The 26693-nt window shown below is 38.4% G+C and overlaps 1 protein-coding gene across 2 annotated transcripts in view; it reads left to right on the top strand.

Annotated features, from left to right (window-relative positions):
• The window catches only part of LOC121823571 (putative ATP-dependent RNA helicase DDX60), a 126531-nt gene that overhangs the window by 88020 nt on the left and 11818 nt on the right, over positions 1-26693 (top strand). For both annotated transcript variants that reach the window (XM_076553284.1, XM_076553283.1), the window contains 8 exons: positions 3955-4093; positions 5328-5480; positions 7611-7715; positions 9281-9481; positions 13112-13216; positions 13771-13912; positions 21508-21629; positions 24239-24386. In XM_076553284.1, coding sequence (XP_076409399.1) covers positions 3955-4093; positions 5328-5480; positions 7611-7715; positions 9281-9481; positions 13112-13216; positions 13771-13912; positions 21508-21629; positions 24239-24386 — 1115 coding nt within the window. The remainder of the gene's footprint in view (positions 1-3954; positions 4094-5327; positions 5481-7610; positions 7716-9280; positions 9482-13111; positions 13217-13770; positions 13913-21507; positions 21630-24238; positions 24387-26693) is intronic.

Raw genomic sequence — 26693 nt, 5'->3', positions numbered from 1 at the left:
ATGGCAAGGAGCATTCCCCTGTTTCAAGGATATAAGGCAGGGGGGCCTGCTCCTTCGGGGCATATGGATCATAAGGCGCAGAGGGGGTGACTTTAAACTTGGTCTCTTCACCCTCCTGGTCCTCTTTGCCTTCCCTGGCTTCCCCTGCCTCTTGGGGAATTTTGGAAAAATAGCATTACCCATACTGAGGGTTTCACTTACCCTGGAAGACCGGTTGGCCTTGGCCGAAGTACTTCAAGCCCCACATTGGGCACCAGCTGTGGGGACCTGCCCTACCATGTTGCTGGAGGGCTTCTCTCCAGGTTCCCCAAGCCCCGCAGTCCCACAATCCACTTATAAAATAATCACTCAGACGCTTATATCACTTATAAACTGTATGGCCGTGGCAGGCTTCTTGCTAACTGTTCTTTTATCTTAAATTAACCCATTTTTACAAATCTATACCTTGCCACATGGCTGGTGGCTTACCAGAGTCTTTACATGTTGCTTGTCCTGGCGGTGGCTGCAGTGTCTCCCCCTCAGCCTTCTGCTTCCCAGAATTCTCCTCTCTCCTTGTCCCACCTACTTCCTGCCTGGCAACCTACTTCCTGCCTGGTCACTGGCCATCAGTGTTTTATTTATATAGAGCAATATCCACAGCACTACCAGGAACTTAGGTCACCTGTGAAGAGGTGGCCTGGAATCGAGGAAAGGCAAGTGCACACTGTTCCCCATTCCCCAGCCTCCCTCTTACCCGGAGACAATCAGATGCAACAGGGAGTCAAGTCAAGTAAGAATTCATTTATTGATAGGCAGTAAGCCTCTTTTATACCAGAAAACCTCAGAACCCTGGGAGGGGGTGAAGGAACCAACCAATCACTTTAAAGGTCACCCTATTTACAAGTTGTTTATGCCCTGACATCATCTCCTGTTTTTAGTATCTTATCTTAGCATAAATAACTTGAGCTAACTTCCTTTCTCACCATTTGTCTTTAATCTCCATACAAACAACCCAAGCTAACTTCCTCTTAGCCATCCTTTGTATCTATTCTCTGCACAAACAGCTTAAACTAACTTCCTCTCCACATCATCCTTCCTAACTACTCTGTTTGTAAACAGCTTAAAGCTTAAGCTCTATTTGTCTACATTTCTTTTGGCGCCCTCTTTGTGGCCCATGTATGCCCCACAATCTAGAGGTGGGCCCTCCTGAGATTTCCCACATTCATGTTTGTTATCAACTAGTATTGTCATTGTTTAGGTCTTGTTTGGGTGACCATATAGTTAATTAAGATTTTGTGGATGCAGCTTATCTGCTGTATATAGAAAGCATTATCTGGTAACAGATGTCCTGATCCTCTGGCACTTACAACCTTTATGCCCCCATTTCCTCAGTGTTCCCTGAGCCTTACATGTAGGAGTTGTGTTGTAGATGTATCAAGTCGAGATAGGCACTGCATGGTCAATTGTTCTTTGCATTTTGACCAGCTGATGATTTCTCTGATGGACTTTGTCTTCTGCAAACAGAAGCTTCTTTGATGAGAGTGAGTGCTACACTTATCTGTGTCTATAAGAACAAGTATTTAGAATGCTGTTGGTGGTTATACTGGTTTAGGGATGTTGTAGCAGTAAGTTCCACTTTATGGTCCATTATTTTAACAGAGATATGCAGTTGGTTAGGTTTATATTACCAGGCATGAATATGCCACTACTGAATGAGGCCTTAAGTCCAACTAGTTGTTGGTAGTTACCCCAGAGATGTAAGTGCCACTATTGCACCACTGGAGATATACTGCCATACTACTGTTGCAGTTTGTAGGCTTTGTTCCCTTGGCAGTTTGTCTAGTACCTTCAAAGCTAGTTCTTAGGGAGGTCTAGAGATATTTTTAAGTGAAGATCTAGGACTCACTTTGAAGTTACAACAAACTTTTAGAGCATCTCTGATCCAAATATTCCAAATTCTAGAGCAAGCTAGAGTTTGCTCTGGGTCCTTTCATGTATGGTGCTTCTGCACATTTTGCTATTTCCTGGGTAGTATATTTCCTGTGTTGCATGGAGGAAGTGGATTCCAAGGGGAATGTAGGTAGGAAGTATGAGGTTTCTTGGTAAATGTACCTACTTAGGGTATCTCTGTTTCAGGGTTTCAGGAGCCACATGGTCAAGGTGGGTTGGTGACCAGCAACTCAAGCTGTCAAAATGCAAGGTGTTAATACATTCAGCACTCTCATTGTAGGAGGATGGGGACCCTACTTCATGCCCTATGCATTGGAGGGCAAAACTCTGACCCTTCTCTGTCTTCATCCATTTCTATAATGCAGGAACCCCTAAAGAAATATGCACACCAAGAGCTCATTTTTACAGGGTCATGTGTGTTGAGCGGGAAGTACATTTTGTCTGTTTTCTTTAGCAGTTTTTATTTATTAACCGTGATTTACTTAATAGTTTAAAAAGTGAGGCCGAGCAGCAGTGGTGGCACACACCTTCAATCCCAGCACTTGGGAGTCAGAGCCAGGGAGATCTCTGTGAGTTCGAGGCCAGCCTAGTCTACAGAGCGAGATCCAGGACAGGCACCATAACTACACAGAGATACCCTGTCTTGAAAAACAAACAAGACAAAACAAAAAACAAAACAAAAACAACAACAACAACAACAACAACAACAACAAAAAATTGAGTTACACAACAATCTACATTCCTCTGTAAGTGCATTAGCATGTGTTTTGAAAACATAAGGCTGGACATAATCATGACATTTCCTTCCTCATTAAGGTTAATGCTACTTGGAGGTGACGTATTCTGGATCTCCACATGGTGGAGTGAAAGTGACCTCATCTCCCTATGTTTAGAAATATCTTATTTGCATACTTAAGTGACAAAAAATATGAAGAAAGCATATATGACCCCAGTGATTGTAAAAACCTGGTACATTTGGGGGTCCTGGAGAATACAGAGTGATTACCTAAGGGTAATCACCGAGAAAGGGGTGGGCACATAAGGAAATCATGAGGAAGAACAGGAGGAAAGCAAAGTTGAGAAGGTGTGGCTTCTGATAGCCCAGACTTGGCCCCTGCTTGCAGTGTTCTCCACAAGGAGGAAGGAAAATACTCTGGATTGGCAAAGCAGAGAGAGGAGAGCACATGCCTTCCATCTGAGTGAGAGAAAGGCTGAGGAAGAGAAAATGATCATCACATTAGCAAGATGAAACAAGGTCATCTGGTGTGGTGGCATTGTGTTCACCAAAATATTGTGCACCCTAATAAACTTATCTGCAGTCAGAGACAGAAGAGCCATAATATTAAACATAGAGGATAGGCAGTGGTAGCACACGCCTTTAATCCCAGCACTTGGGAGGCAGAGCTAGGCAGAAGTGCATGTGTTCAAGGATACAGCCAAGCATTGGTGACCATGCCTTTAATCCCAGGGAGTGATGGTAGAAGGCAGAAAGGTATGTGAGGCGTGAGGACCAGGAACTAGAAGCATTTGGCTGTTTAAGCATTTGGCTGGTTAAGTATTTGGCTGGTTAAGTTTTCAGGCTTCTAGCAACACAGTTCAGCTGGGAACCATTCTGGATGAGGTCTCAGAGGCCTCCAGTCTGAGGAAACAAGACCAGCTGAGGATCCGGTGAGGTGAGGTAGCTGTGGCTTGTTCTGGTTCTCTGATCTTCCAGTTCACCCCAATACCTGGCTCAGGTTTGGTTTTATTAATAAGAACTCTTTAAGATTCATGCTACAATCTGGGGAATGGGAAATAATGAAGGAGAACACTATAGAAAAATGTCACATCCATCATGGCTTTATCTTGAGGGATCATAGTCTCCAGGGGCTAATGAGTAAACACATTAGGCACAAGGGACCGAGTCGTGATAATATAAATGCAAGAAATAGTGATTCTGGCTGGTAAGCATGACTTAAGATACTCTGGGCTTCTTGTAGTGATTGGATATAAATATTGATTTTTTGAAATTTTATTCTTATAAAGAGATGAGAAACCCTCCAGAAGATTGGATGAACGCATCATGTATCAAGCTGAACACAATTACCTACTGAAGAGTCTGAAGAAGAATCTGGCGATTCCCAAGGATTGCACATATGCTGATCAAAAAGCAATAGACAATGAGGTTAGCACTCAGAAGGGACCAGTGCTCCCAAAGAGTGTGTTTTTCCTCAGAAAGGCCTCCTTTATGCAGATAGTGTTGGTCATACAGCATGAAATTGCTCCCATGAGGGAAGTTTCAATGAAGTGGAGATGTAGCAGACAGGACCTTTGCTGCACACAGCATTCAAGAACCTTGCAGTCTATACTTAGGATAGGTTTAGAATTTGTCTTGTTGACAAATCACCAAGGTGGCTGTTTTTGCACTATGTCTTCTATAAAAGTCCATTTATTATAGTCAGAATTTGGACTCCTGCAAGACTACTCTATTTAGACACTGACAGCATTTCTTAAAATTAGAGTCTTTTTATATTGTAGCAAAAAATTTCACCAAAGAATCCTTGGGATATTTAAAATTGGTTTGGCCCACCATCTTTAATCTTTTTGTCCTTCATACTATTCCTGTTTATAGACAACATACTTAACAATACAAACAGTTTCAATAAAAGCAATGTCATCACACACACACACACACACACACACACACACACACACACACACACTCACTCATTCACTCACATATTTGTGTGTTTTCATTTTATCATGAATCTTCTTTTCTCAGCTTTATAATCTGTCTAGTTTTTTTGACCATGTTTGGACACCATTGTTTTAACTGATCTATGACATTTTGTCTTGGAGATAGCTATACAATCAAAATTCCTAGGTACTAGTCTTTTATGTTTGAAGACAAACTTGCCCCTTCTCTCCAAGTGGTGATCTTTTTCTGTCTTGTAACACAGGACACAACTGGATTTCCTCCTTATAATGTGGGTGTTCTTGAGGCCATTAGTACGCCATTTGCAGTGGGAAGTAGACATTTTTTAACCTTACAGTATAAAGGCTTTGCTTTCTTTCTGGGGAGAACTCTAGAAAAAATTTCATAGTCAATTGCTCTTGTTCAGGTGGGAGTGGGCCACATTCTTATATTTCCCTTGGGGCTGTCTACTACACTGGCAGAGTTTCCTATCCCAGAACTGAAGTGAGATTGCCAAGAATTGAGAGGACTTTTCCTGTCATGACTGTTGTTGCCATAAAACCTTTTTTTTATTTGTTGTTGTTGTTCTTGATGTGTAGAGCAAAGGCCAAACAGTGGTATCATTTGGCCAAATTATTATGTATTATGTATATTATTTTCATTTAATATTTTTGATTGATTGAAAATTAGATAAGCAATGCTATAAATCTCTTGTTTCTTTTAGTCATTACAGATGGTGTTCAAGCGTGTGACATTCGAAAGGAAAGGTGCCATACTGAAGATTTTGGCAAGAAAGGGCATTGGCTATCATCATAGCTCCATGAGTGCCAAAGAAAAGCAGCTAGTTGAAATTCTCTTTAGGAAAGGATTCATTAGGGTGGGTCAGCTTTTCACTGTAAAATTTGAAATTGTGAAGATATGAAGCAGAATGTTCATGAAATGAGGAAATACAGTCACCCCTTTACTTTCTTCCCCTCGTGTAGCTATGCCTCTTGGGCTGTAGACTTTGCTTCCTGACTGTAGCATCTTTGCATATGCTCCATGTCATTTAACTGGAGAAGAAGGTTTGACAGGTGTCACTCACTCCATACCCTCACACAAGGAAACGAAGCATGTCTATGCTGATCTCGGCGCTGTATCTTACTCTTTTGTTATTCTATGTAGGGTTTGTTGATGTGGTTTTGCTACAAATATTATTGCTAAGAATTTAGAGGGTATTTCTATTTGAGTTTGGGGCAGATTCTCTTCTAATGTGTTAGCTGAAATCAGAGCACAGATATCTGCTTCCTCAGGCCTTCAGCTTATCTAAGCAGAGCTTGTAGATATGTCAGAACTGAGTTTCTGATAGGAGACAAGAGAAAGATTGCCATAAACAACTTTCAAGCCACATCCTTATTGTGTTTTCTTTAGTACATTTTGGGAAGGCTTATGCAATAATCTAGACAAGCATACAGAAGGTCCTTAGATCATTATCAAGGAAATCTGAATCTTGAGTAATATTTAAAAATTGGCCCTGACTACTAAAAACTATCAACCTTAAATTTTGTGTGCCATAGGCTAAAAGAAAGAGAGTATGAAAAAAAGAGAAAAAAAGAGAGAAAGAGACATGGCTAAAATAGTATCTGACTGTAATTTCTTAGTCACTAATAAAGTGATGAATAACTTGACTGGTACAGAATAGCTACAAGGGAAATAGTAATAACTTTATCAGGGAATACATTTTAGGAAGGTATTTGTTCTGTTCATTTTTAAATATAAAGCTCCTACTTTCTCAATGTTTGTGCTTATTAAAGAGATTTGAATAAAAAGCATTTAATAAGTGGCATGCTTCATTTTGACAGAGGCATAAGCCTCAGTTACAAAACAATTAGAAAACATTACTTCACATCCTTAAACTTCATCATAAACTAGAGCACAAACAGCCATTAATCTAAAGAGAGAGTGTAGAGGAATTTTTCTTTAGACTGCCAGCTCACAAAAAATGACACAGGAGACTTATTAATTATGAAAACTCGGCCTATAGCTTAAGCTTGTTTCAACTTGCTCTTATAACTTAAATTAACCCATTTATATTAATCTACATTCTGCCATGTGGTGTGACTTCTCTTCCATCTTGTACCTTCTGTTTCCTCTCCATGTTGGGCTGGTAACTCCACCTTTCTTTTTCCCAGAGTCCTCTCTGTTCCCAGAAGTTCTACCTAACCTCTTCCTATCTAACTATTGACCATCTGGCTCTTGATTAAACTAACCAGAAGGCACCTTGGCAAAGACACATCTTCAAAATGTACAAAAAGACAATTCTACAACAAGACAGGACAAGTTAATGTATACTAACTACATCAGGAAAAAATGAGCAAGAAGTTAGATTATTTGAATAAACATCATATTTGTTTCTGTTTCTGATTAGTGATTGTGCAAATTCACAACCGAAAAAGAAAATGGACCTTGTTCTTATGTCATTTCTCAATGAACTGAGATCAAATAATTACCAAGAAGTAGTCTTGTAAAAGATTTATTGCCCTCTCACAGAGAAATTCCTCTCAGAATATTTTCTTACCATGTTTATTGTAATACTTATCCCATGCCAGATGTTCTATATGGCTCTGGAGATGCAACAGTGAATACTGCTTTGACTTTAGCATTTGAAGATAATAAAATAATAGATGTTGAGGAACATTGAGAGAATAATGCAAAGAGCAGAGAGAGAGATGGTGATGAGAGAAGATAAGTATTTTAGATGTGGCCTCGAAGCTCTTCTGTGACATTTGCACCACACAGTTAAGGTTAAAGTATATATTCCTTGCAAAGTGATGAGTATTATAATGATTCCAATAGAGAATGTGCTGTTTGTGTTTGCAAATTAAGAAGAAACATTATGTGCCTCATCTCCCTAGTTTGCCCGCTGCAGTTTTATTGGAATTTCAATATAGTTTTTAGTAATTTCATGGAAATACTTGTATTCTACCAAAATGCCAGCATGTGGAATCACTGTTTTGTTCCTTTTTAGGTGGTGACAGCTACTGGAACACTTGCTTTAGGAATCAACATGCCTTGTAAATCTGTGGTTTTTGCTCAGAACTCTGTCTATCTGGATGCTTTAAATTTCAGACAGGTATTGTAATATATATTAACTTAATGTATTAATATTGCATAGTCATGAAAGAGTAAAAAAATACTTTAACTATAATTTAGTAACATACTCCAGTTTCTGGCAGAGCACTGTAGGTGACTGTCTGTTACGGAGTAAGCAGACTATAAGATTGTGTGACCACTGCTAATCATGTGTATGATCTTGGATAAGATATCCAATCTCTTCTCCTATATGCAGAATGTGAGTGATCATTACGACCCCATGGAATGCACATAAACTAAATAAAGCAATTTACAAAAAAAATGATCCACATCAAAGATTATTGGGAAACATTTAATTTCTCATTTACTGAGCATGGTTTTTTCTACTCTGGAGCCATCTTTAATACTTTTCTTGACTCTCAGTACACAGTCTGACTCCAAACTGACCTCTGTACTCTCCTGTGGTGTTATTTAATTGCTTCCCCACAATCTGTGCATTCATTATTGCCATGCTCTGCCCAGCTCCAGACAGTGACCTAACTGGGGTGGCAAGGTAGTGAGAAAAAGACAAATACACAGATACACAGAAAAGCTGGAATCCGGTGGACTTGGCTTTCTGATGGAGAAATTATATCACTTGGAAGCTCAGTGTGTTTATTATATACAGTTGAACAGAAAAGTGGGGTTATTGCATATAGTTGAACAAGAAGGCAGTTTAGCTCATCTTAGGAGGAGTTTCTGTAGGGGAGAAGTCCCCAGGCACAAATATCTGGGAGGATAAAGCTACAATGGACAGTTTCTGCACACACTATTAACATCCAAACATGGATCAGAGGAAGAATTTTCAGTCTCATTGAGGGAATAAAGGGGACTTCACTATTCCTGTGGGATTGAGGCATTAGGTCCTTGACATATCCGTTCCTAGATTAATTATATACATTCCTATAGGACTTCATTCATTTCATCCAAGGCTTTCTCAGCTCCCCACACATTTATCTTTCACCACAAATTCTTGACCTTGTATATTAAAGCATTCTCCTTGGTTTTGATTCCCCTTGTTCTTTTATGTTCTGCAAACAACAGAGTTTGTCTTCATAGAGTTTACCTTCTCAGAAATGTTTGGTCAATATTTGTGTTCACAGCTTCAAATGTAGCTATATCCACTAACATTCAAATCATATGGATCATGTATAATTAATATTAACACCACATTATCATGTAGTGTTATAATATATGTTATATCACAAAGTATATAACATTATACAACATAGATAGAATATTTTTATCAAGTAAGGAATTGCCAGGAAGTGACAGTTAAATATTATATAGCACATAATATATTCACAGAGCTAGTTATATGATTTTATAAATAGGTGTAGTTCTTTGCAACATTATACAAATGCTTACTTTAATTAATGATACATGGGGATGACAGATATATTATTTGAAGTAGCTCTGCTTCAGATATGGTGCATTTTTTAGATTTTTCTTAACCTCTAGGCACAGCATACTTGCTCCAAAGCAGTATAAAAGGCTTAGCTCTTTATATTCTCTTAGGAAAAACACTCAGGTGATTCTCACAGTATGATTCTACTCTGTTTCCAGATGTCTGGTCGTGCTGGAAGACGAAGGCAAGACCTTATGGGTGATGTCTACTTCTTTAATATTCCACTGCCTAAAATAAAGAAACTCATAAAATCCAAAGTACCCGAGCTGAGAGGACAGTTTCCTCTCAGTATCTCACTCATTCTAAGACTCATGCTGCTGGCCTCCAAGGCAGATGACCCAGAGGACGGCAAGGCAAAGGTGCTGTGTCCCTGTGATTGGACCTCTGTCTTCACCAATGGCTTGGCTGAAATCAGCTCTCCTGTGCTTTTATTGGGATTTTGATGCTTCTCAATGTTATCTAGAGAGCGGTGGAGGAAGCTGGGGAAAATGATGATAAGTTTTGTTTATTTCCATTATCAGACAGAATTTGTGACTGAGTGGCCACTAAGGTGTTCCCAGGACCACTATCTTCTAGCATGATAGACAACATTGTCTTGTACTGCAGTGTGCCAGCGATCATCTGTTTCTATCGTTTGGAAAGAAGAAGAATTTTTTTTTTATAATTGTAAAGTAGCAGTTTATTTTTCATAAAAAAGTTCATTAAAAGTGTTTAGAAAATGTAGAATGTTGGAAAACAAACAAACAAGCAAACAAACAAACAAAAAACCAAACCCAAACCAAATAAAAAAAGACTCATGCCTAGTTCTACCAAAATGATCATATATAATTTTGGTTTTTGTTTTTCAGACATTTTTTCCAAGGTATGATTACACATTTTATAAAGGTGTAAGTAAGTGGACATCAAAACATTATCAGAACATTGTCTTGGTGCTTTAGGGTCAGATAAAACTGAATCTGAGACCATGACTTTGAAACTCACAATTAGATTGTTTAATTTCCATTTTTGTGACAATACACTGTCAAAAAAAACTTGTGTTCATTTTCTGTTGGCTGTAACATAATACCACAGGTGGAGTGAATTATGAAGAAAAGAGGTTTGTTTTGGCTCATTATTCTGAGGTTAAATGCTGAAGGGTGGGTATTATCTAGTGAAAGACTTTCTTTGAAGTGTTCCAAGTCACAGGACATCGCATGGTAATCAGGAAGCATGCAGGCCTGTCTGGCATCTCCCATTTGTTCCTCTTGTAAAATCTGTGAGGATTCCACCATAGTAGCCTTCTACACTTAGGACTCCCTCTGGTTCTAATAACTTCCATATGTCCAAACCTTCAATAAGAGAGATGACTAGATGAAGACTAGATTTCCGCATGATCTAGGGACCACATTCAGACCTCAGCAGGACCTATTCTTCTCTATTTCTGTGTATTAATTATAACCAGTTAAATCAGATGCTGCTTAGTGAAGTGAGAATTCCAGGATTCCCTAATGGGATTGCTGGTTTTATAAAGCATTGTTTTGGACCAAAGTTTTTTTCATTTTTGAGTTCTTTCAAAATGACTTCTCTCTCCCTCTCTCTCACCTGTTCCCTCCCTCCCTCCATCCCTCCTTCCTCCTCTCTCTCCCCATCGGTCTGTCCCTCTCTTTCATTCTTTCTGTGTGTGCATATGTCATGGCACACATGGGGTGGCCACAGAACAAGTTACGGATAATTTGCAGGAGCCTGTTTCCCTCCTTCCCCGTTCTGGGTCCTGGGTCCTGGGTAGCCAACTCTGGTTGTATGTATTGGTGACAAGTTTACCCACTGAGCCACTATATTGGCCTGTTTTTCAGTGCCTAACTTTTACTCTTCTCTCTTTTCTCTCTTCTACTTTCATATACATATATGTTTAAATCTAGAGATTGAATGAGATAAAGCATGGATCGTGATGTTCCAGCTGCCTCTTAGCCTACAATATTGGGTGTACACACTTTTTCCATCTTCTAGCTATGGCAACCAGGTTAAAATCCCTACTGAAAGTCTTTGGGAGAGACTGCTCCAAGACGATCTCCAGGGTACGCAAAAAAAAAAAAAAAAAAAAAAAAAAAATCCACGCATATGGCAAGGGCTAGACTTTTTCTGTCTGAGGGGTAAATAAGGAAACACACTCTATCTGATGGTAACTCTCTTTTACTTCATCTTAAAAATCTTTCTGAAAATCTGTCTCCACACAGCTACATATCTTCACACTTCTTCTTTACACAGCCACATCTCTCTTCTATACACATTTCTTCTCTACTCTGCTACATGACTTCACACACTACTACATCATTTACTCACTCTTTACTAACTCACTCATTCTACTTACATCTCACTTCTCCCCCTGCACACTCAGCTACATCTCCTTTTCAGCACACACACACACACACACACACACACACACACACACACACACAGTGGGCAATTATATATTACAGTTTTAGTGTCTGACCCATTCTCATAACACATGATAAGTCACACAGGAATAAGTTTTTTTCTATCTGAGGGAAAAAGACTCACACACCATCTGAGGGTCATTTTCTTTCATTCTTCTTCAGCTCTAATTCTACAGCTTTTCAGCTCTAATGCTATAGCTCCTCCCCTCTTCGTGGCTAGAAACACACTTCTAACAGCAGACTCTTTGCAATATTAAGAAAAGTTACAAGGCTATCTCTCAAGGTAATAGCACATTCCTTCAGAGACCATAAGGAGCAAAGCTATTTACTGTGCAATAAACAGGTGGTGACATGGTGCTTGGCACTTTCCTGCCAGTGACATCCACAGTTAGCTGGACATAAAACTATTTCTCTCTGGAACTGGTTAATTGATTAGTTGTTATTTGGGACCTAAATATCAAACAGTTAGTTGAAGCTTGAGTTTTATATCATAAAATGAAGTTAGAATGTTCATACAAAGTGTTAATTGCTAAAGGGTCAGAGCAGGTGAATGTTGTGAGTCTTGTTATCAGCTGCAATTGGGGGAAGCTCATGACCACTTAGGTCTCCTTTATTCTCTGAAGGACTTTGATTCAACAAAGCCAGACACTTCATAATTTTGTCCTTGAGTATAATCTGTGAAAGTCCTGCTTGTGATCTATTCACAGAGACACTTCATCCAGTCAAATTGCCCTGTCAATAAGCTAATTATGGAGAACAGGCTTCTAAGTGTCTTACAGTGCGTGTGGAACAATAGATCTAGTTATGAAGCATACTTTAAAATATTTCTCTTCATCAAAACTATGCAGCTTAATGAGAAGTCATCTTTCTGACCATCCACAACTATATGTGTCTGTGAGATTGAGATGTAACCATGGGATGACATGTACACATTACATGAAATGCATGGTAATGCGGAAATACCAAGCTGTTACCAAAGTACATGGCTTTGCAAGACTTGCCTGACAGGGTTCCTCCATCAGAAAATATTTCATCTGGTGGGTTGACATCCGGACTGCTATCTGCTGTAACTGTGTCATGGCCCAGGACTAGAGACAAGCATCCAAACACATGAGCCTATGAGGCCATTTTCATTCAAACTGCCCCAGTGATCTTTTGGGTATTAAAGGATATATGCACTATGTTAGATGATGTCATATATGATGAAGGAAATTGTATTGTATTAAATCTAATTGGACTTTGTATATTGCTGCTGTATTTTATTATACTAGTCATCTCCTATACAGTGGGTGACCAAGAGCACCCCCTTTTCCTTGTGTGCTACAGTCAGAGGAGACAGAGTTTGAAAGGGAGTAAAGTGGTAAAGGGGAGAACTCACATGGTTCACTGTGCTCTAGAGGTACAGAGCTTGTAATTCACATTATATATGCATAAGGTATGTGATGTGATATTGATATATGTGTGTGTATGTGTATGTTTTACATATATATGTTATATGTAATTTAGCCTGTGTTATCTCTTTCAAAGACATTTCATTCACTTGATGTTGCTAAAACAAAACACATTTCTTTGTAGGCACTGTCAGTGCTGAAGCACTCATTGCTATCCTTCAAACATCCCCGAGTCACAGACATGTTAAAGCTGTACTTCTTATATTCTTTGCAGTTCCTGGTGAAAGAGGTAGGAACCAACTCCTCTATCTGTCCCCCTCTCTCTGTTGTGTGTGTGTGTGTGTGTGTGTGTGTGTGTGTGTAATTTGCTAGTATGTAGACTTTTTTTAAAGTAACAGACTTGATTTTTTTAATTTTTAAAAATTTTTATCTACATATGTATGTATGTATGTATGAGTAGATGTCGTGTGTGTAGGTACCCATGGAGAGGCAAGAAGAGGGCATGAGAAAGCCCGAAACTAGAGTTGTAGCTAGCTGTGAGGCACTCAATGTGGGTTCTGGAAAACTGAGCTCAGGTCCCCTGGAAGAGCAACAAGAGCTGCTGACTGCTGACCATCTCTCCAGCCCTAGATTTTTTTGTTTTTAACCATATTACATTATTGCAGTCCTTAGAAGACAATACCCAATGAGTACTGCTACTTGTTATTCATGTAGTTATTAAAGTTGGGCCAGTTAATAGTTACCATCTTGTTGATATGTACTATTTTAAACTGATAATGAATAATCTACTTGTTACTAATTCTGTGAGTGGAGTCAAACTAACAAATTGCTTTTGTTCTTTAGGGATATATAGATCAAGAAGGTAATCCGACAGGGTTTGCTGGCCTGGTGTCACATTTACATTACCATGAACCATCCAATCTTGTTTTTGTCAGTTTTCTTGTGAGAGGTCTTTTTCATAAACTTTGTCAGCCAACTCATAAAGGTAAGTTTGAGGGCTGTGTTTTCTGTGTGTATGTCTTGTACCATTGAAACAATATTATAATATCATACCACATATAAATAATATATTTTTAGTAGTATATAGGCATATATCAAACAATATATGATATAATGTTATATATATTATATACATGTAAAATTATATGTATGAATGTATCTGTGTAAAATCTTCCCATGGTGGGAAAAGAAAACTGATAGATTTATAGAAAACTAGATTTTCAGAAACACATTTACTCAATAATCACTTGAGAGTGTATGAAAATCTTGTTATTCACTTTAACTAAAAGTTTAATAATAAAAAGGAGAATGATAATTCAATAGACAAATTATAGGTTTACAAATGAGATAAAATAAGGTTAAATAAATATTAATAGAGGTTCTATTTTGTGACAATGATTTTAAAATATTCACTTCTGCAAGTTGTAACTTGAAGTGTGTTGCCACTAGAATTCTGAACATACCAAATAATATACAATATTTATAAAACATTTCCTCGTAATTAAGTATAATATCTGATCAATTTTGAAGAACAGCACAGAAAAGAATTGCTAAAATATAAAGCCTCAAATTCTACCAACAGATAATCACTATTAATATCAATTACTGTTATCTGCAACACTATTTTCTTTGAATATAACTGTAAAGTATAATTAATAATTAATCAATAATTAATTTTATTAATTATGTGTTCAAGGTAACTATACATATTAAATTTTGCCCACATTGGGCAAAGTCTTTAAAATAAATCCCATATAGCTTTTATGAAATAACCTTTGGGTTCTATGTTTCAAAATAAATTCTTTACACAATGTCTCTGAAGTAAATATTGCCCTTTCTTAATATTTGTGCTGAATGTTGTGGTATTTCCTGGTGCATGGTGCCCTCAATGCCTCCTGCTTTGTCATATGTTACTAGCTGATGGACTTGGCTTTGCATAACTGTAGTCTTTATGCTTTAAAAAATGTATCATTTTCTGGCTACTTGGAAAGTTTTGTTCCCCCAAATGTGTAAAAGGTGAAATAATTTCAGGCAAGAGGAAGTGTGATTATGTTTGTTGTTGTTGAAAGGGGTAGCTAAAATTGGTAACTTTATAAAGGATGCATGGAGAAATTAAATGAATTGACATGTGCCTAACCTTTTAGGAATCAAAGCCAATACTCAAATATAACTAGCCTGATGCTAGATCCCAAGTTATTGATTATCACAACTTTTTAAGCATTCCTACTATTTACTTGCTGTTAGAATGCAGTGACTCAAGTGGACTATGACTCCATCTGAGTCAAGGAAGATTATCTGCAGGTTTAGTTTTGGATATTTGGGTGTTAGGCATTAAGATGTCATAAGAGATTGACTAGATGAGAGAGGCTATGGTGGATTGCATAAGCATGGCCCGCATAGGCTCGGTACTTGGTCACCAGGGAGTGGCACTATTTGAAAGGATTAAGAGGTGTAGCGTTGTTGGAGGAAATGTGTAGATGGACTTTCTTTATTTGTTACCAGCCCAAAATAATGACATAGAGACTTATTATTAATTTTAAAAGCTTGGCCTTAGCTTAGGTTTGTGCCATTGGCTCTTATAACTTAAATTAACCCCTTTATATTAATCTAAATTCTGCCATGTGGTGTGATCTCTCTTTCATCTTACACCTCCTCTTTCCTTTTTTGTGTGTGGCCAGTGACTCCACTTTTCTCCCTCCCAGAGTCCCCTCTGTTTCCAGAAATCCCACTTATACATCCTGCCTAGTTTAGACCGTTCAGTTTTTTATTACACAATTACAGCAAATACATCTTCACACTATGTATGAATATCCTACCATAGGAATGTGTTACATGGGGGTAGGTTTTGAGGTTTCAAAAGCCTATCAAGTCCAGAATTTCTCTCTCTTCCTGCTACCTGTGGATCTCTTAGCTACTTCTCTAGTACCATGTCTGCATGTGTACTCATCATAATGATAATGGGCTAAACCTCTGAAACTGTAAGCCCCAATTAAATGCTTTCTTTTATAAAAATTGTCATGGTCATAGTTTCTCTTCACAGCAATAGAACAGTAAGCAAGACGTAAGTTGATACCAGAAGTTCAGTATTGCTATGATAGGCCTTACCATGGTGCTTATGGGCAGAAGGTAGACTCTGAGACTTTGGATTAGGAAAGCAGTTAAATATTTTAAATGAGGCTTAATGGGCCATTCTAGTAGGAGCATGGAAGTTAGTGGTACTGAGAGCAATGTAGATTATGAAGGCTCAGCTCAAGAGATTTCAGAGGAGAAGAATATTAATAAGTGGCCTAGAGACTATTCTTGTGATAGTTTCAAGAAGAATCATCTGCTTTTATCAAAAAAATATACCAGAGGCTAAATTGAAGATTTCTAGATCAATGACACTGGCATAGATTTCAAGGCAGCCTAGGATGTGTCCTGTGATTGTGAGTAGTTATTCTTACACAGATCTATAATGAAAAGGAGCAAGCTGGACAAGGAGAAATACAAAATGTACTGTTTGAGGAGAAAATGAGCACCAGGAAGTCTAATGGAGCTAAATCCAACATCATGGAGATGAAAAGTTTAAAGAAAAGCCTGATGTTAAACCGAATAAAGGGAGTGGTGACCTTAGAGCAAGACTCCACCCATCTGAGCTTCAAGCTTATGAAAAGGAATTAAAGAAAAGCTTAAGCAGTGAAGGAAATCATCAACACTAGAAAGCCGATATGGATGTAATTTAAAGAGGAGGCCAAGTTCCAACCCCAGCAAGCAGTAGAACTTGGCAGCTTCAGCCACATAGTTCTGGATTTAGAGTCAAGAATATAAGAAAAGGGTTTTGGAATCTGCCTCTGTGACTAACAAATGCTGCTGAGGCCAGGTCTATGTCATTGGGGTCCCTTCATGAAGACTCTGAGAGGTCATTGCAGAAAGCTGTGAAAATGAAGCCTAGATTGTGTTAGAGACTCTAAGATATTAGAAATGCCAGAACTGTAGTATATCTGCCCAGGAGAGATGCAGATGAGGTGTGGAACCAGTCCAAGAGAAAGAAGTGTGTTACAGTGAACAAAGCTGAAAAGAGTTGGAGATCTGAAGAGTGTCTTGACATCAGACATGGAGATGCAGAATGTGGAGTTTGCCCAACTGGTTTTTTGGTTTTACTTTGATTGTATATGAATTCTAAATGGTCTTATTAAATAAAAAACACAGAGCCTGATATTGGGCTTGAGACCTGAGAGATCAGAGGAATAGGAAAAGCTACAGCTAACCTCACCTCACCAACTCCACAGCTTCCAAAGAGACCTACTTCCTGTATACCCACACCTATATGTCTTTCTGTTCTGCTCTCCCTTTTGCTCTGTCCATCCAGCTACATCATGTTCTCTTCCTGCCCAGCTATGTCACTTCCTGTCTGTCTATACAGACCTCCAGACCTTCCATGGTTAGTGATGGATTTAAGGCACGTGCCACCACACCTGGCTCTGTTCCCAGTGTGGCCTTGAACTCACAGAGACCCAGATAAATCCCTGCTTCCTGAATGATAGGATTAAAGGCATGTGCTACCATTGCCTGACTTCTATGTTTAATATAGTGTCTGGCTTTTTCCTCTGATCCTTAAATAAATTTTATTGGGGGACACAGATAAAATATCACCAAATTTCCCCTTTTTTTGTCTAATAAAAAATAAAAAACTTATAACTAATGTAAGAAAAACTATATACAATAAGTACAATAACTATATACAATATATACAAGCAATAAATACATCAATAATATCTAGTCCATTTGCATTTGACAAATTCAGCAAAAATATTCCATCATCTATCCTATTTTGGTGAGTCCACAATGTACCTAATTCACTTTCTATCATATCTTGCATTACCAACAGAAAACTATTTTATGATGTCTTTCAAATTTATACACTTTACACCTCTTAGTGAGTTTCTTTTCTGAAATCGTTAATAAGTAAAACTGTAACTACGACTTTCTAATCTTCAACTCCATCAGATACAAGAAAAGGAAATAATGTTACTTAGTCAAAAATGAAGTGCAAACAAGCAACTTTCAAAAAATGTGAGTTATGGCCGGGCGGTGGTGGCGCACGCCTTTAATCCCAGCACTCGGGAGGCAGAGCCAGGCGGATCTCTGTGAGTTCGAGGCCAGCCTGGGCTACCAAGTGAGCTCCAGGAAAGGCGCAAAGCTACACAGGGAAACCCTGTCTCGAAAAACAAAAAAAAAAACAAAACAAAAAAAAAAAAAAAACAAAAAAAAAAAAAAACAAAAAAAAAAAAAAAAAAAAACAAAAAAAAAAACAAAACAAAAAAAAAAACAAAAATGTGAGTTATGACAGAAACAGCCAGCTTCCTGGATAGTTACCCAAGGTTTTCTATGCAACATTGGGACATCATGTTCGGCCTACAGGCTTAGCATATCTGACAGACTCATTTGTAAAGCACAATGTATGCAAGGCCTACAGCTCAACCCCACATTTGGTGCAAGCATTCCATGTACCAGATAAACTTGAATTCCACCAGTGTCCTGTCATGATTCAGGATTTTAAATTCTGGAAATTGCTGGTAATTTTGGAATTTACCTTCCCATTCTTCTCGGCTCATGGGTGGCTTCATCTCCTTTATTAAATGCCAGTCTACCTTTGAGAGGCCAGACTCCATCAGCTTAGTTACTCCTCCAAGAATAACTGCTCTGGCTACTGTTCCACTGCAAACCAGGAGCCACTGGTCCACTACCTGTTCAGCTGCCGTCAAAAGAAGGGGCACTGTACCTTTTCCAGATTGCAAAGCCACTTCAGCAATGGTGCCATATTGTCCTGGCCTCAGAGGATGCCTGTTGCAACCACACTTGTCTCGGCAAGGATTGGTAGTCCTTTGTTTTGTGTCCTGCTTGTCCATTTTGGACAGCATACTGTCAGCAGTCAATGCGAGGTCACTTTCTTGCCCAGTGGCTAACTTTTGCCACAGTAAAAGTTAACACCATGTGGATGTTTGTCAATGACTATATCTTCTCTGAAGTAGATTGGTGCTGCCAGGAGCAGACATGTCTCATAGTCATAAAAAAAGAGAAAAAAATATATTATTAAAACATTTTAAGTGCCATATTCTGTAGATCTCTGAAGGGTTTGATGATGACCTGTCTATCTAAAATATATCTCTGCTTGACCTTGAAAACATACCTAATATGATTACAAGATCAATTGTAATGACTACTATTTTCCATGTCTTTATATCCTAATAGTTGGTAGTAATAACTTTCAAGGATTAGCAAATTGCATTACATTGTTAAATAAACTGTATAGGTACAATATCCTGAACAAATTTGAATATACATACAATATATCAATCTCAAATTGGTATCAATATACATAATTTGTATATGATATACAAAAATCCAATCAAGTATAAAATATTTTAAACTAGTAGTTGCTTTCTAAAGATAGATTAAAAAATCTACCTTTTTATCTAATCATATCTATATAAATCAATCTCAAATTTGTAGCAATATACATAATTTATATACAATATATAAAAATCCAGATCAATGTAAAATATTTAAAACTAGTAGTTGCCTTTTAAAAGTAGATTCAATAATATACCATTTTATCTATATCATATCTATATCCTCTCTTTTTTTTATGGTTTTTTTTTTTTTGAGACAGGGTTTCTACATGTAGTTTTGGTGCCTACCCTGGATCTCGGTCTGTAGACCAGGCTGGCCTCGAACTCACAGAGATCTGCTTGGCTCTGCCTCCTGAGTGCTCAGATTAAAGGCATGTGCTACCATTGTCTGAATTCTATGCTTAACATAGTGGCTGGGTTTTTCCTCTGATCCTCGGATAAACTTTATTTGGGGACACAGATAAAATATCACCACAACTTTGGTCCAGTATTTCCTTACTATGCTCCTTATTTTCCCTCTTGAAATGGTAGTGTATATCCTGTGCCATGTATGTTGGAAGCATGTGACCTGCTTTTTTATTTTGATGTTATAAGGAGTTACAGTTAAGAGATTGTCTTGAGTTTCATAAGAGACACTGAACTTTGGAATTTTAAACAGTGTTGGGACTGTAATAAACAATAGGGGCTTTTGAAGTTGGACTAAATGCATTTTGAATTATGATATGGCTACAAACCTGTAGAGGAGAGGGAAGAAATGCAATGTGGTGGTTTGAATGAACATAGACTGCATAGACTCATAGATTAGAATATTTTGTCAGCAGGGAGGGGCACTATTTGAAAGAATTAGGAAGTGTGATCTTTTTGGAGAAAGGGTGTCACTAGGGAGTGGGTTTTGAGATGTCAAGAGCCTGGCCAAGTCCAGGAAATCACTCATAAATTGAATCTTAATAAGTATATAGGCACAGGGAATAAAAACAAAGAAAGAAAAAAATGTTTTCAAGCAGGGAGGTCAGAGGAATTATGGTTCTTCATTTTCCATATTACCAACTCAGCTTTTCCTGATTATCAAGGAAGGACTTGGGATGGTTGAGCACATGATATGGATATGATTTTATTGAATTTTTTACCCTTATCTTTTACATCAATGCTTGATTTAAATCCAATAGGAAAAAGGCATAGATTTATATAGAAAAACAAATTAAAAAATTGTGACTAAGAAAAAAAGTTAAAAAACATTCATATTAGAGAATTTATTTTAAACAAGTTTCCTAAATTTTGCATTTTTTATGTAAAATATCACATATTTTGATTAAAATTAGAATAACTTTGGAAGTTAATGTCAAGTTCTCTTTGCCAGAACAGTGGTAAGGAATTTAAATTATTACTGAAGAACTACAGAAATTTCACTCACCTATATCCATAAGTGTATAGGGAAAGACATTTCAGTGATGAGCAGGTGTTAATCCTACAGATGGATCTTATGCAGCTCCTCATTAACTTGACAACTAGCAGTGACAGTAGCAGGATCTCTGTGGTGGTTTGAATGAATAGGAATGATCCCCACAGGCTCATATATTTGAATACATGGTCATTTGGCAATGGCACTATTTGAGAGGGATTAGGAGATACAGCCTTGTTGAAATACGTGTGGCCTTTTTTGAGGAAGTGTGTCATTGGGGGTGGGCTTTGGGGTTTTGAAAGCTCAAGTCAGGCCCAGGGGCTCTCTCTTTCTTATTGCTGCCTACCGATGCAGATATAGAACTGTCAACTTTTTTTGCCAGCACCATGTCTGCCTACATGCCATCATGCTCCTTGCAGTGATGATAATGCACAAAACCTCTGAAACGGTAAACAAGCCCCAATTATGTGCTTTCTTTTATAAGAGTTGCCACGGTTTTTGTGTCTCCTTACAGCCTCAGGACACTGACAAAGACAGAGACATTGTCATAAATTTGGTCATCCACTCGGAGATAGGTCAAAGTAAGCAAAGTCTAGATCAGAACATAAGGTAATTTGTAGTTGGAACGATAAGGATGTTAATGAAGGTAAAAGCAGGAATAAAAAAGGTTCAGATGAGAAGCATCTACAGCTGAAGTTATTTTACAGTTGCTCTGAAATGAACATAATATTTAATTTAATGATCTAACCACTTTTCACATATATGACATGGAACTCTTGTTTTGTACAGGCTCAAAATGTTTTTCTGAAGATGTAATGGAAAAGCTGGTTTTAGTATTAGCAAATCTTTTTGGAAGAAGATATATTCCTGCCAAGTTCCAAGATGCTAACTTCAAATTTTATCAATCAAAGGTAAGATCTTCTGATAAAATTGCTCCTCAGGAAGTAGGTTGTTAGTTAGGATAATATATATATATATAATCATGAAAGATGAAACTATAAGATTGGGTAATATATTGGAATTCCTTTATGAAAGAGGTAGAGTTAGATGTGTAAGAACCCAGCTTGTTTTCTATTTGAAAGAGTTCTGCTAGTGGGAAGGGGACATGTACCTTAGCCAGTCCATCCACTCAACTACCTCTTGCAAAGAGAAAACTGTGACCTGGTTGGTTTGGGTAGGGTGGGGTCCCTTAGTGGCAGGAGAACATGGGACAGGAGGGGTGAAAGTGGGTGTGAGAGTCAGATGGTTGGAGTGGCCCGTTATTGGAGAGGAGGAAGGGGCTGGAGGAGTTGAAGGAACAGTTGTATGTTGGGGTCAGAGAGGTGGCAGTTTATCAGCAAGGTCCAGAGAATCATTGGAGGGTTCCTCTAGTTCAGATTACATACGTAGGAGGACCTGAGCAGATGAAAAGGAAGCACAGAGAGAGCGTTTGGCACTAAGGTAAAAGAACGCTTGAATGTCAGACAACACGTCCATCTACCCGTCTGCTGGCAAAAGTTGAAAACTTTAGTAAAATATCAAGATGTAAAGTGCCAAAGTTGGCCATTTGGTTATCTGCAGGGTATTTGGGCCATTTCTGGATATGAAGTCAGATGAGTTTAGAAGCCTTTAAATAGGGCAAAAGCATAGAGATTTGAGGTTTTCTAAAAGACATCCCAGAGGGGAGGTAATGCAAGATATGTGGGAAGAAGTCTTAAGGAATGAAATGGGAATCACACACTCATGCATACAAAATGAAGCAATGCCATTGCCTCTTCATCTCCCAGGGAAAGATGGGGAAAGTTCCAGACCAGGTCACTGAACCATGCATCATGAAGCCTTCCACATTCAAGAAAAAGAGCACTAACTACTACCCCTTCCCTCTTTTCTTTTAAGAGGTCATGTAGGCAGGCAAGAAACACTGCCTCTATCAGGCCAGATAGCCCAAGGCATGGGCAGAGTGAATATCCACTCCAGGAATGTTGGGCTTATATTACTGGTAGGCTCATTTCCCATGAGTGGTGCAGAAAAAAAAAATGAGATAAGGCACAAGCTGCTGAATGAGACATCACACAAAGAGCAGGGGCTGAGGGCCACATGGGTCTGAGTTACAAAAAGGAACAAAATCTGTAACTGGTTGTGGTCAATTAACTGTAAACAACACTATTCAGCAGCAATAGGATTTTATGAATAGGGAACAGTTAATGTATTTTTTATAATAATTTGTTCCTTTTGGAAATAGTGCACTATTTATCTGTAACTCAAAATTCCTCTGTGAATCTGTTCAAAGGTTGCATGCCTTAAGGATAAATAGGATGAAAGTATATTCATGTTTTTAATTGATTGCATCAAAATACAGCATTAATGAAAAGGCATACAGGGACTGGGAAGATGACTTTATACCGTGCTTGCCATGCAAGTGTGGGGATCTGAGTGCAGACCGCCAGTACCCACACGAAAAGATATACATGGTGACACACTTTATAATCCCAGAGCTGAAAAGGCAGAGAAGTCTGGATCCTTGGAGCTGGCTGGGGCAGGCTAGCCTAATTGGAGAGAACTCTAGGAATGGTGAGAGACCTTGCGTCAAAAAATACAGTGGAGAGCACCCACACATATATATTCATGTGCATACACATAGAAAATGCAGATAATTATGCATTTACGCCCCAAAGCCATCCTCCTTGTTGAATGTGTGTCTTGAGATATGGCTATGTGTCACACTGTCATCTCTGAAAAAGTGTTACAAAGTTATCTGGGAAATTGTCCTTTGATTCCTAAAGTCTAAATCTTAGAAACCATTTTTCATCTTACTTGGTCGTTTTTGAAAAGGTGCATTTGTCCATTTAATTAAAACAATTGTATTTATTTCCATGAGTTCCTTCGTAGGACCCTTTCTGCTCTTCTTGGTGTTTTGAGTTGATTCTCTTAGGATGTAGCACTGATGGCATGGCTGAGAAAGGCAGAATTCTTTTCTTCACAGTTCCTCAAATCCAGAAGTCTTAAGTGAAGATGCTTTGTGAGGGCATGCTTTCTAGGTTGTAGTTTACTATCACAAATCCACAAAAGAAGAAACTTAGAGATACAACACTTTCATGTGTACAGATTGAAAGTGATTAACAGTGTTAGCATACTGAGTACAGTGAGAGTCTCAGAACCTCTCAACCAGGTGGAGTTGATTCCGAGCCTGAAAATATGCTTTCTCTTCTTTTCTCTACAAATGTGTCCCTAGATTCTTTGAAATTACTCACGAGTCCAGTGGCAGTTGAGGACACACTTCTACTTTAACAAAAGTCATTTTGATTAAGTAGCATCTGAGGAAACATTATGCGTAGAGTATCTCTTTTTACAAGTGCAAATAAGGACAAAAAACATTTAACTTCAGTTTAACATTTAACTTCAGTTTTACCAAGAAAAGAAGAAAAAGTAGCTTTATTGAAAACTATCGAATTACACCATGTGGACTTTTGCCTTCACTGCTCCAAATATTCAGCTTTTAAGGCAGGTATTCCTCTCTCTCTGAAAAACCTTTGGCTTTTAGGTGTTCCTTGATGACCTCCCTGAGGACTTTAGTGCTGCCCTGCATGAGTACAACATGCAAGTGACAGAGGACTTTGCTACTTTTCTGCCAATTGTGTCCCAATTGGCTGATATGAAACAGGAATATCAACTCCCCTTGTCAAAAATTGGTAAGTGTGTCCTAGTTCCACTATGAAGTGATTTAGTAATGGTCTTGCCCAAGGACATGTAATAGGGATGTTAGGGATGAGGTCAGTGGTAGGGCTCCAACTGTACCATTTTTATCTCAGAATGCTGGCACTCTAGAAAAGTCAGCTTGACTTAGAATAGCTGAATTCTTTCTACCAAAAGAAAAAAAACCCAAAAACAAACAAACAAACAAACAAACAAACAAAAAACCCCAAAAACCAAAACCCAAAACCAAGAACCAAAAACCCAGAAGTTGGTGATTGGCAGTTAAAAGGGCAGTGGAGAATGATGCTAAAACCAAGTTGAATTGTTTATAAACCGTTTTTTTTTGTTGTTGTTGTTTGTTTGTTTTTTTTTTTTTTGAGGCCTGACTTTGGGTCATTCCTAGAAAATTGAGCAAGGATGTCTCTGGCACAAGAGAAATAAGAGCAATTCTATGAGCACTTTTCAGAGAGCCTTGATGTTGAAGGTCATAGACTGGGCAAATTCCCTGACTCTGCTACTTCTTACTTCTTAAATTCGGGCAAGTGATGCCATAATCATGTCCTTGCTTTATCAATGGACATGAAGTAGAGAGTAGTATTTTTTTTAAGTATTATTGAGATTCAAATGATTCGTTTTAAATGATTAGGGCATGTGGATACCTTGAAGTAGGGCTTAGTATATGGGGAAATGTTTCAGTTTTGTTGTTCTTATTTATAACCCACAGACAGAAGTCTCTTAAGAAACCATAAACAGGAAAGGGTGACAGACATAAAACTTTGATTGGGGAGAATTATCAGTGGCTCACTATACCCTAGCATCTTCAGTTGGGGAAAATCAAGGAAGTGGAGTGTGTACCCTCTCCGACCCTATAAATGGAGGGGTAGCATGAACAGGCACAGATAGTAATGGGGGGCACACACCTCTCTGGGCAGGTAAGATGGGAACAGGCAGATATTCTGCCTTAGTGACACACTAGAGCCTACTTTGATGATATGAACTGGAACTTTCTAAAAACAGGGATGGATAGTGTACATATTCTAATAACCATTTCCAAGCTTACTGATAGCAGACATTAGAATACCATATTTAGTCTATTCCCACACTACTCTGAACATCCCCAATTGTTGGAGCCCACTAGGTTTCCTAGTGGCTGTACCCAGCAGGACTGCATAGAGGTTGTTTGGACCACGGGCCTGGGTACCAGGTGTTCGTAAGGGTCTACACTTGACTGTAACTAGCAAGGGGGAGGTCTTTTGCTCCATCCCTTGGCATTGCTATAAATAGACCTTTGGAATAAAGTTCTGCGCCGGCGGATAAGGATCCAGGCCCACCCGAGTCTATCCTGTGTTTTCTCTGTTTCTCTCCCCTCTTTTTCTAACTAAGTCTCTTATCCCTCATTCCTCAAGAGTTCCATGGATGAATAAGTTAGGGAGGCTGGTTTTCCACAGATGGAGCCATGAACAGGAACTAGGGACTTGGCGAAAGGATTGTAGGGAGTGTTGTGAGTTTAGGCATGCTGATAAGGAATTGAAAAATGAAGGCAACGGTATTTTATTCTCAGGTGTATAGGCTAGGTGGTGAAGAAATACTGCAAGGCTGCAGCATTAGATTTATCACTATAGATCTCACTTTCTCTCTCTCTTCTATCTATAAAAAATAAGCAAGGTAGAGTGTAGCAATATAGTGCAGAGCCTATTGAATGTAACTAAGATTTAGGTAAGGTTTAGGTTTAAGTGAGACTTAGGTAAGGTTTATAAATAGAGGTTTATGGTAGCCCTATAGAGAGTTTGCTAATAGATTCTTCCTAATGTAAGTTAGTTAAGAATAAGAAGTAATATGTCTCTTTTAGATGTTTGCTAAGTTAGCTATTTGAAAAAGTACCATAGTGACTAAGGTAGTCCTATAATAAGCTTATAAGAAATAGTTGTAAATTAAGTTTAAATAAGAATAAGGTTGTCTATTAGGTAGTCCTATGGAATGCAGGTTTAAATAGGTCATAGATTTAGTATAAAGTGAGTCAGAGAAATGTAGATTTAGAATATAATAGGCCTCAGGTTTAAGGATATGGTGAAAAAAGTAATTTAGAGTAGGTTTTCCCAACCTTGGATGGGAAGAGCAATGTCTTCGGCAGACAATGGACTTGGCAATTCCAGAAAACCACCAATAACAACAAGGAACAGCTCCAGAGACTGCCAGCTTCAGAAAATAGCAGTCAGAGGGTCTCAGAAGCTGAAACCCTCAAGGCATCAGTGCTGTGCAGATGGCAGATGCACGAGGATCTACAAGCTTTCTACTGAAAGAAA

Source organism: Peromyscus maniculatus, chromosome 17, assembly GCF_049852395.1.
Source record: "Peromyscus maniculatus bairdii isolate BWxNUB_F1_BW_parent chromosome 17, HU_Pman_BW_mat_3.1, whole genome shotgun sequence".
NCBI lineage: Eukaryota > Metazoa > Chordata > Mammalia > Rodentia > Cricetidae > Peromyscus > Peromyscus maniculatus.
Note: the sequence above shows the minus strand (reverse complement) of the source record. Positions and strands in the feature narration are given on the sequence as shown.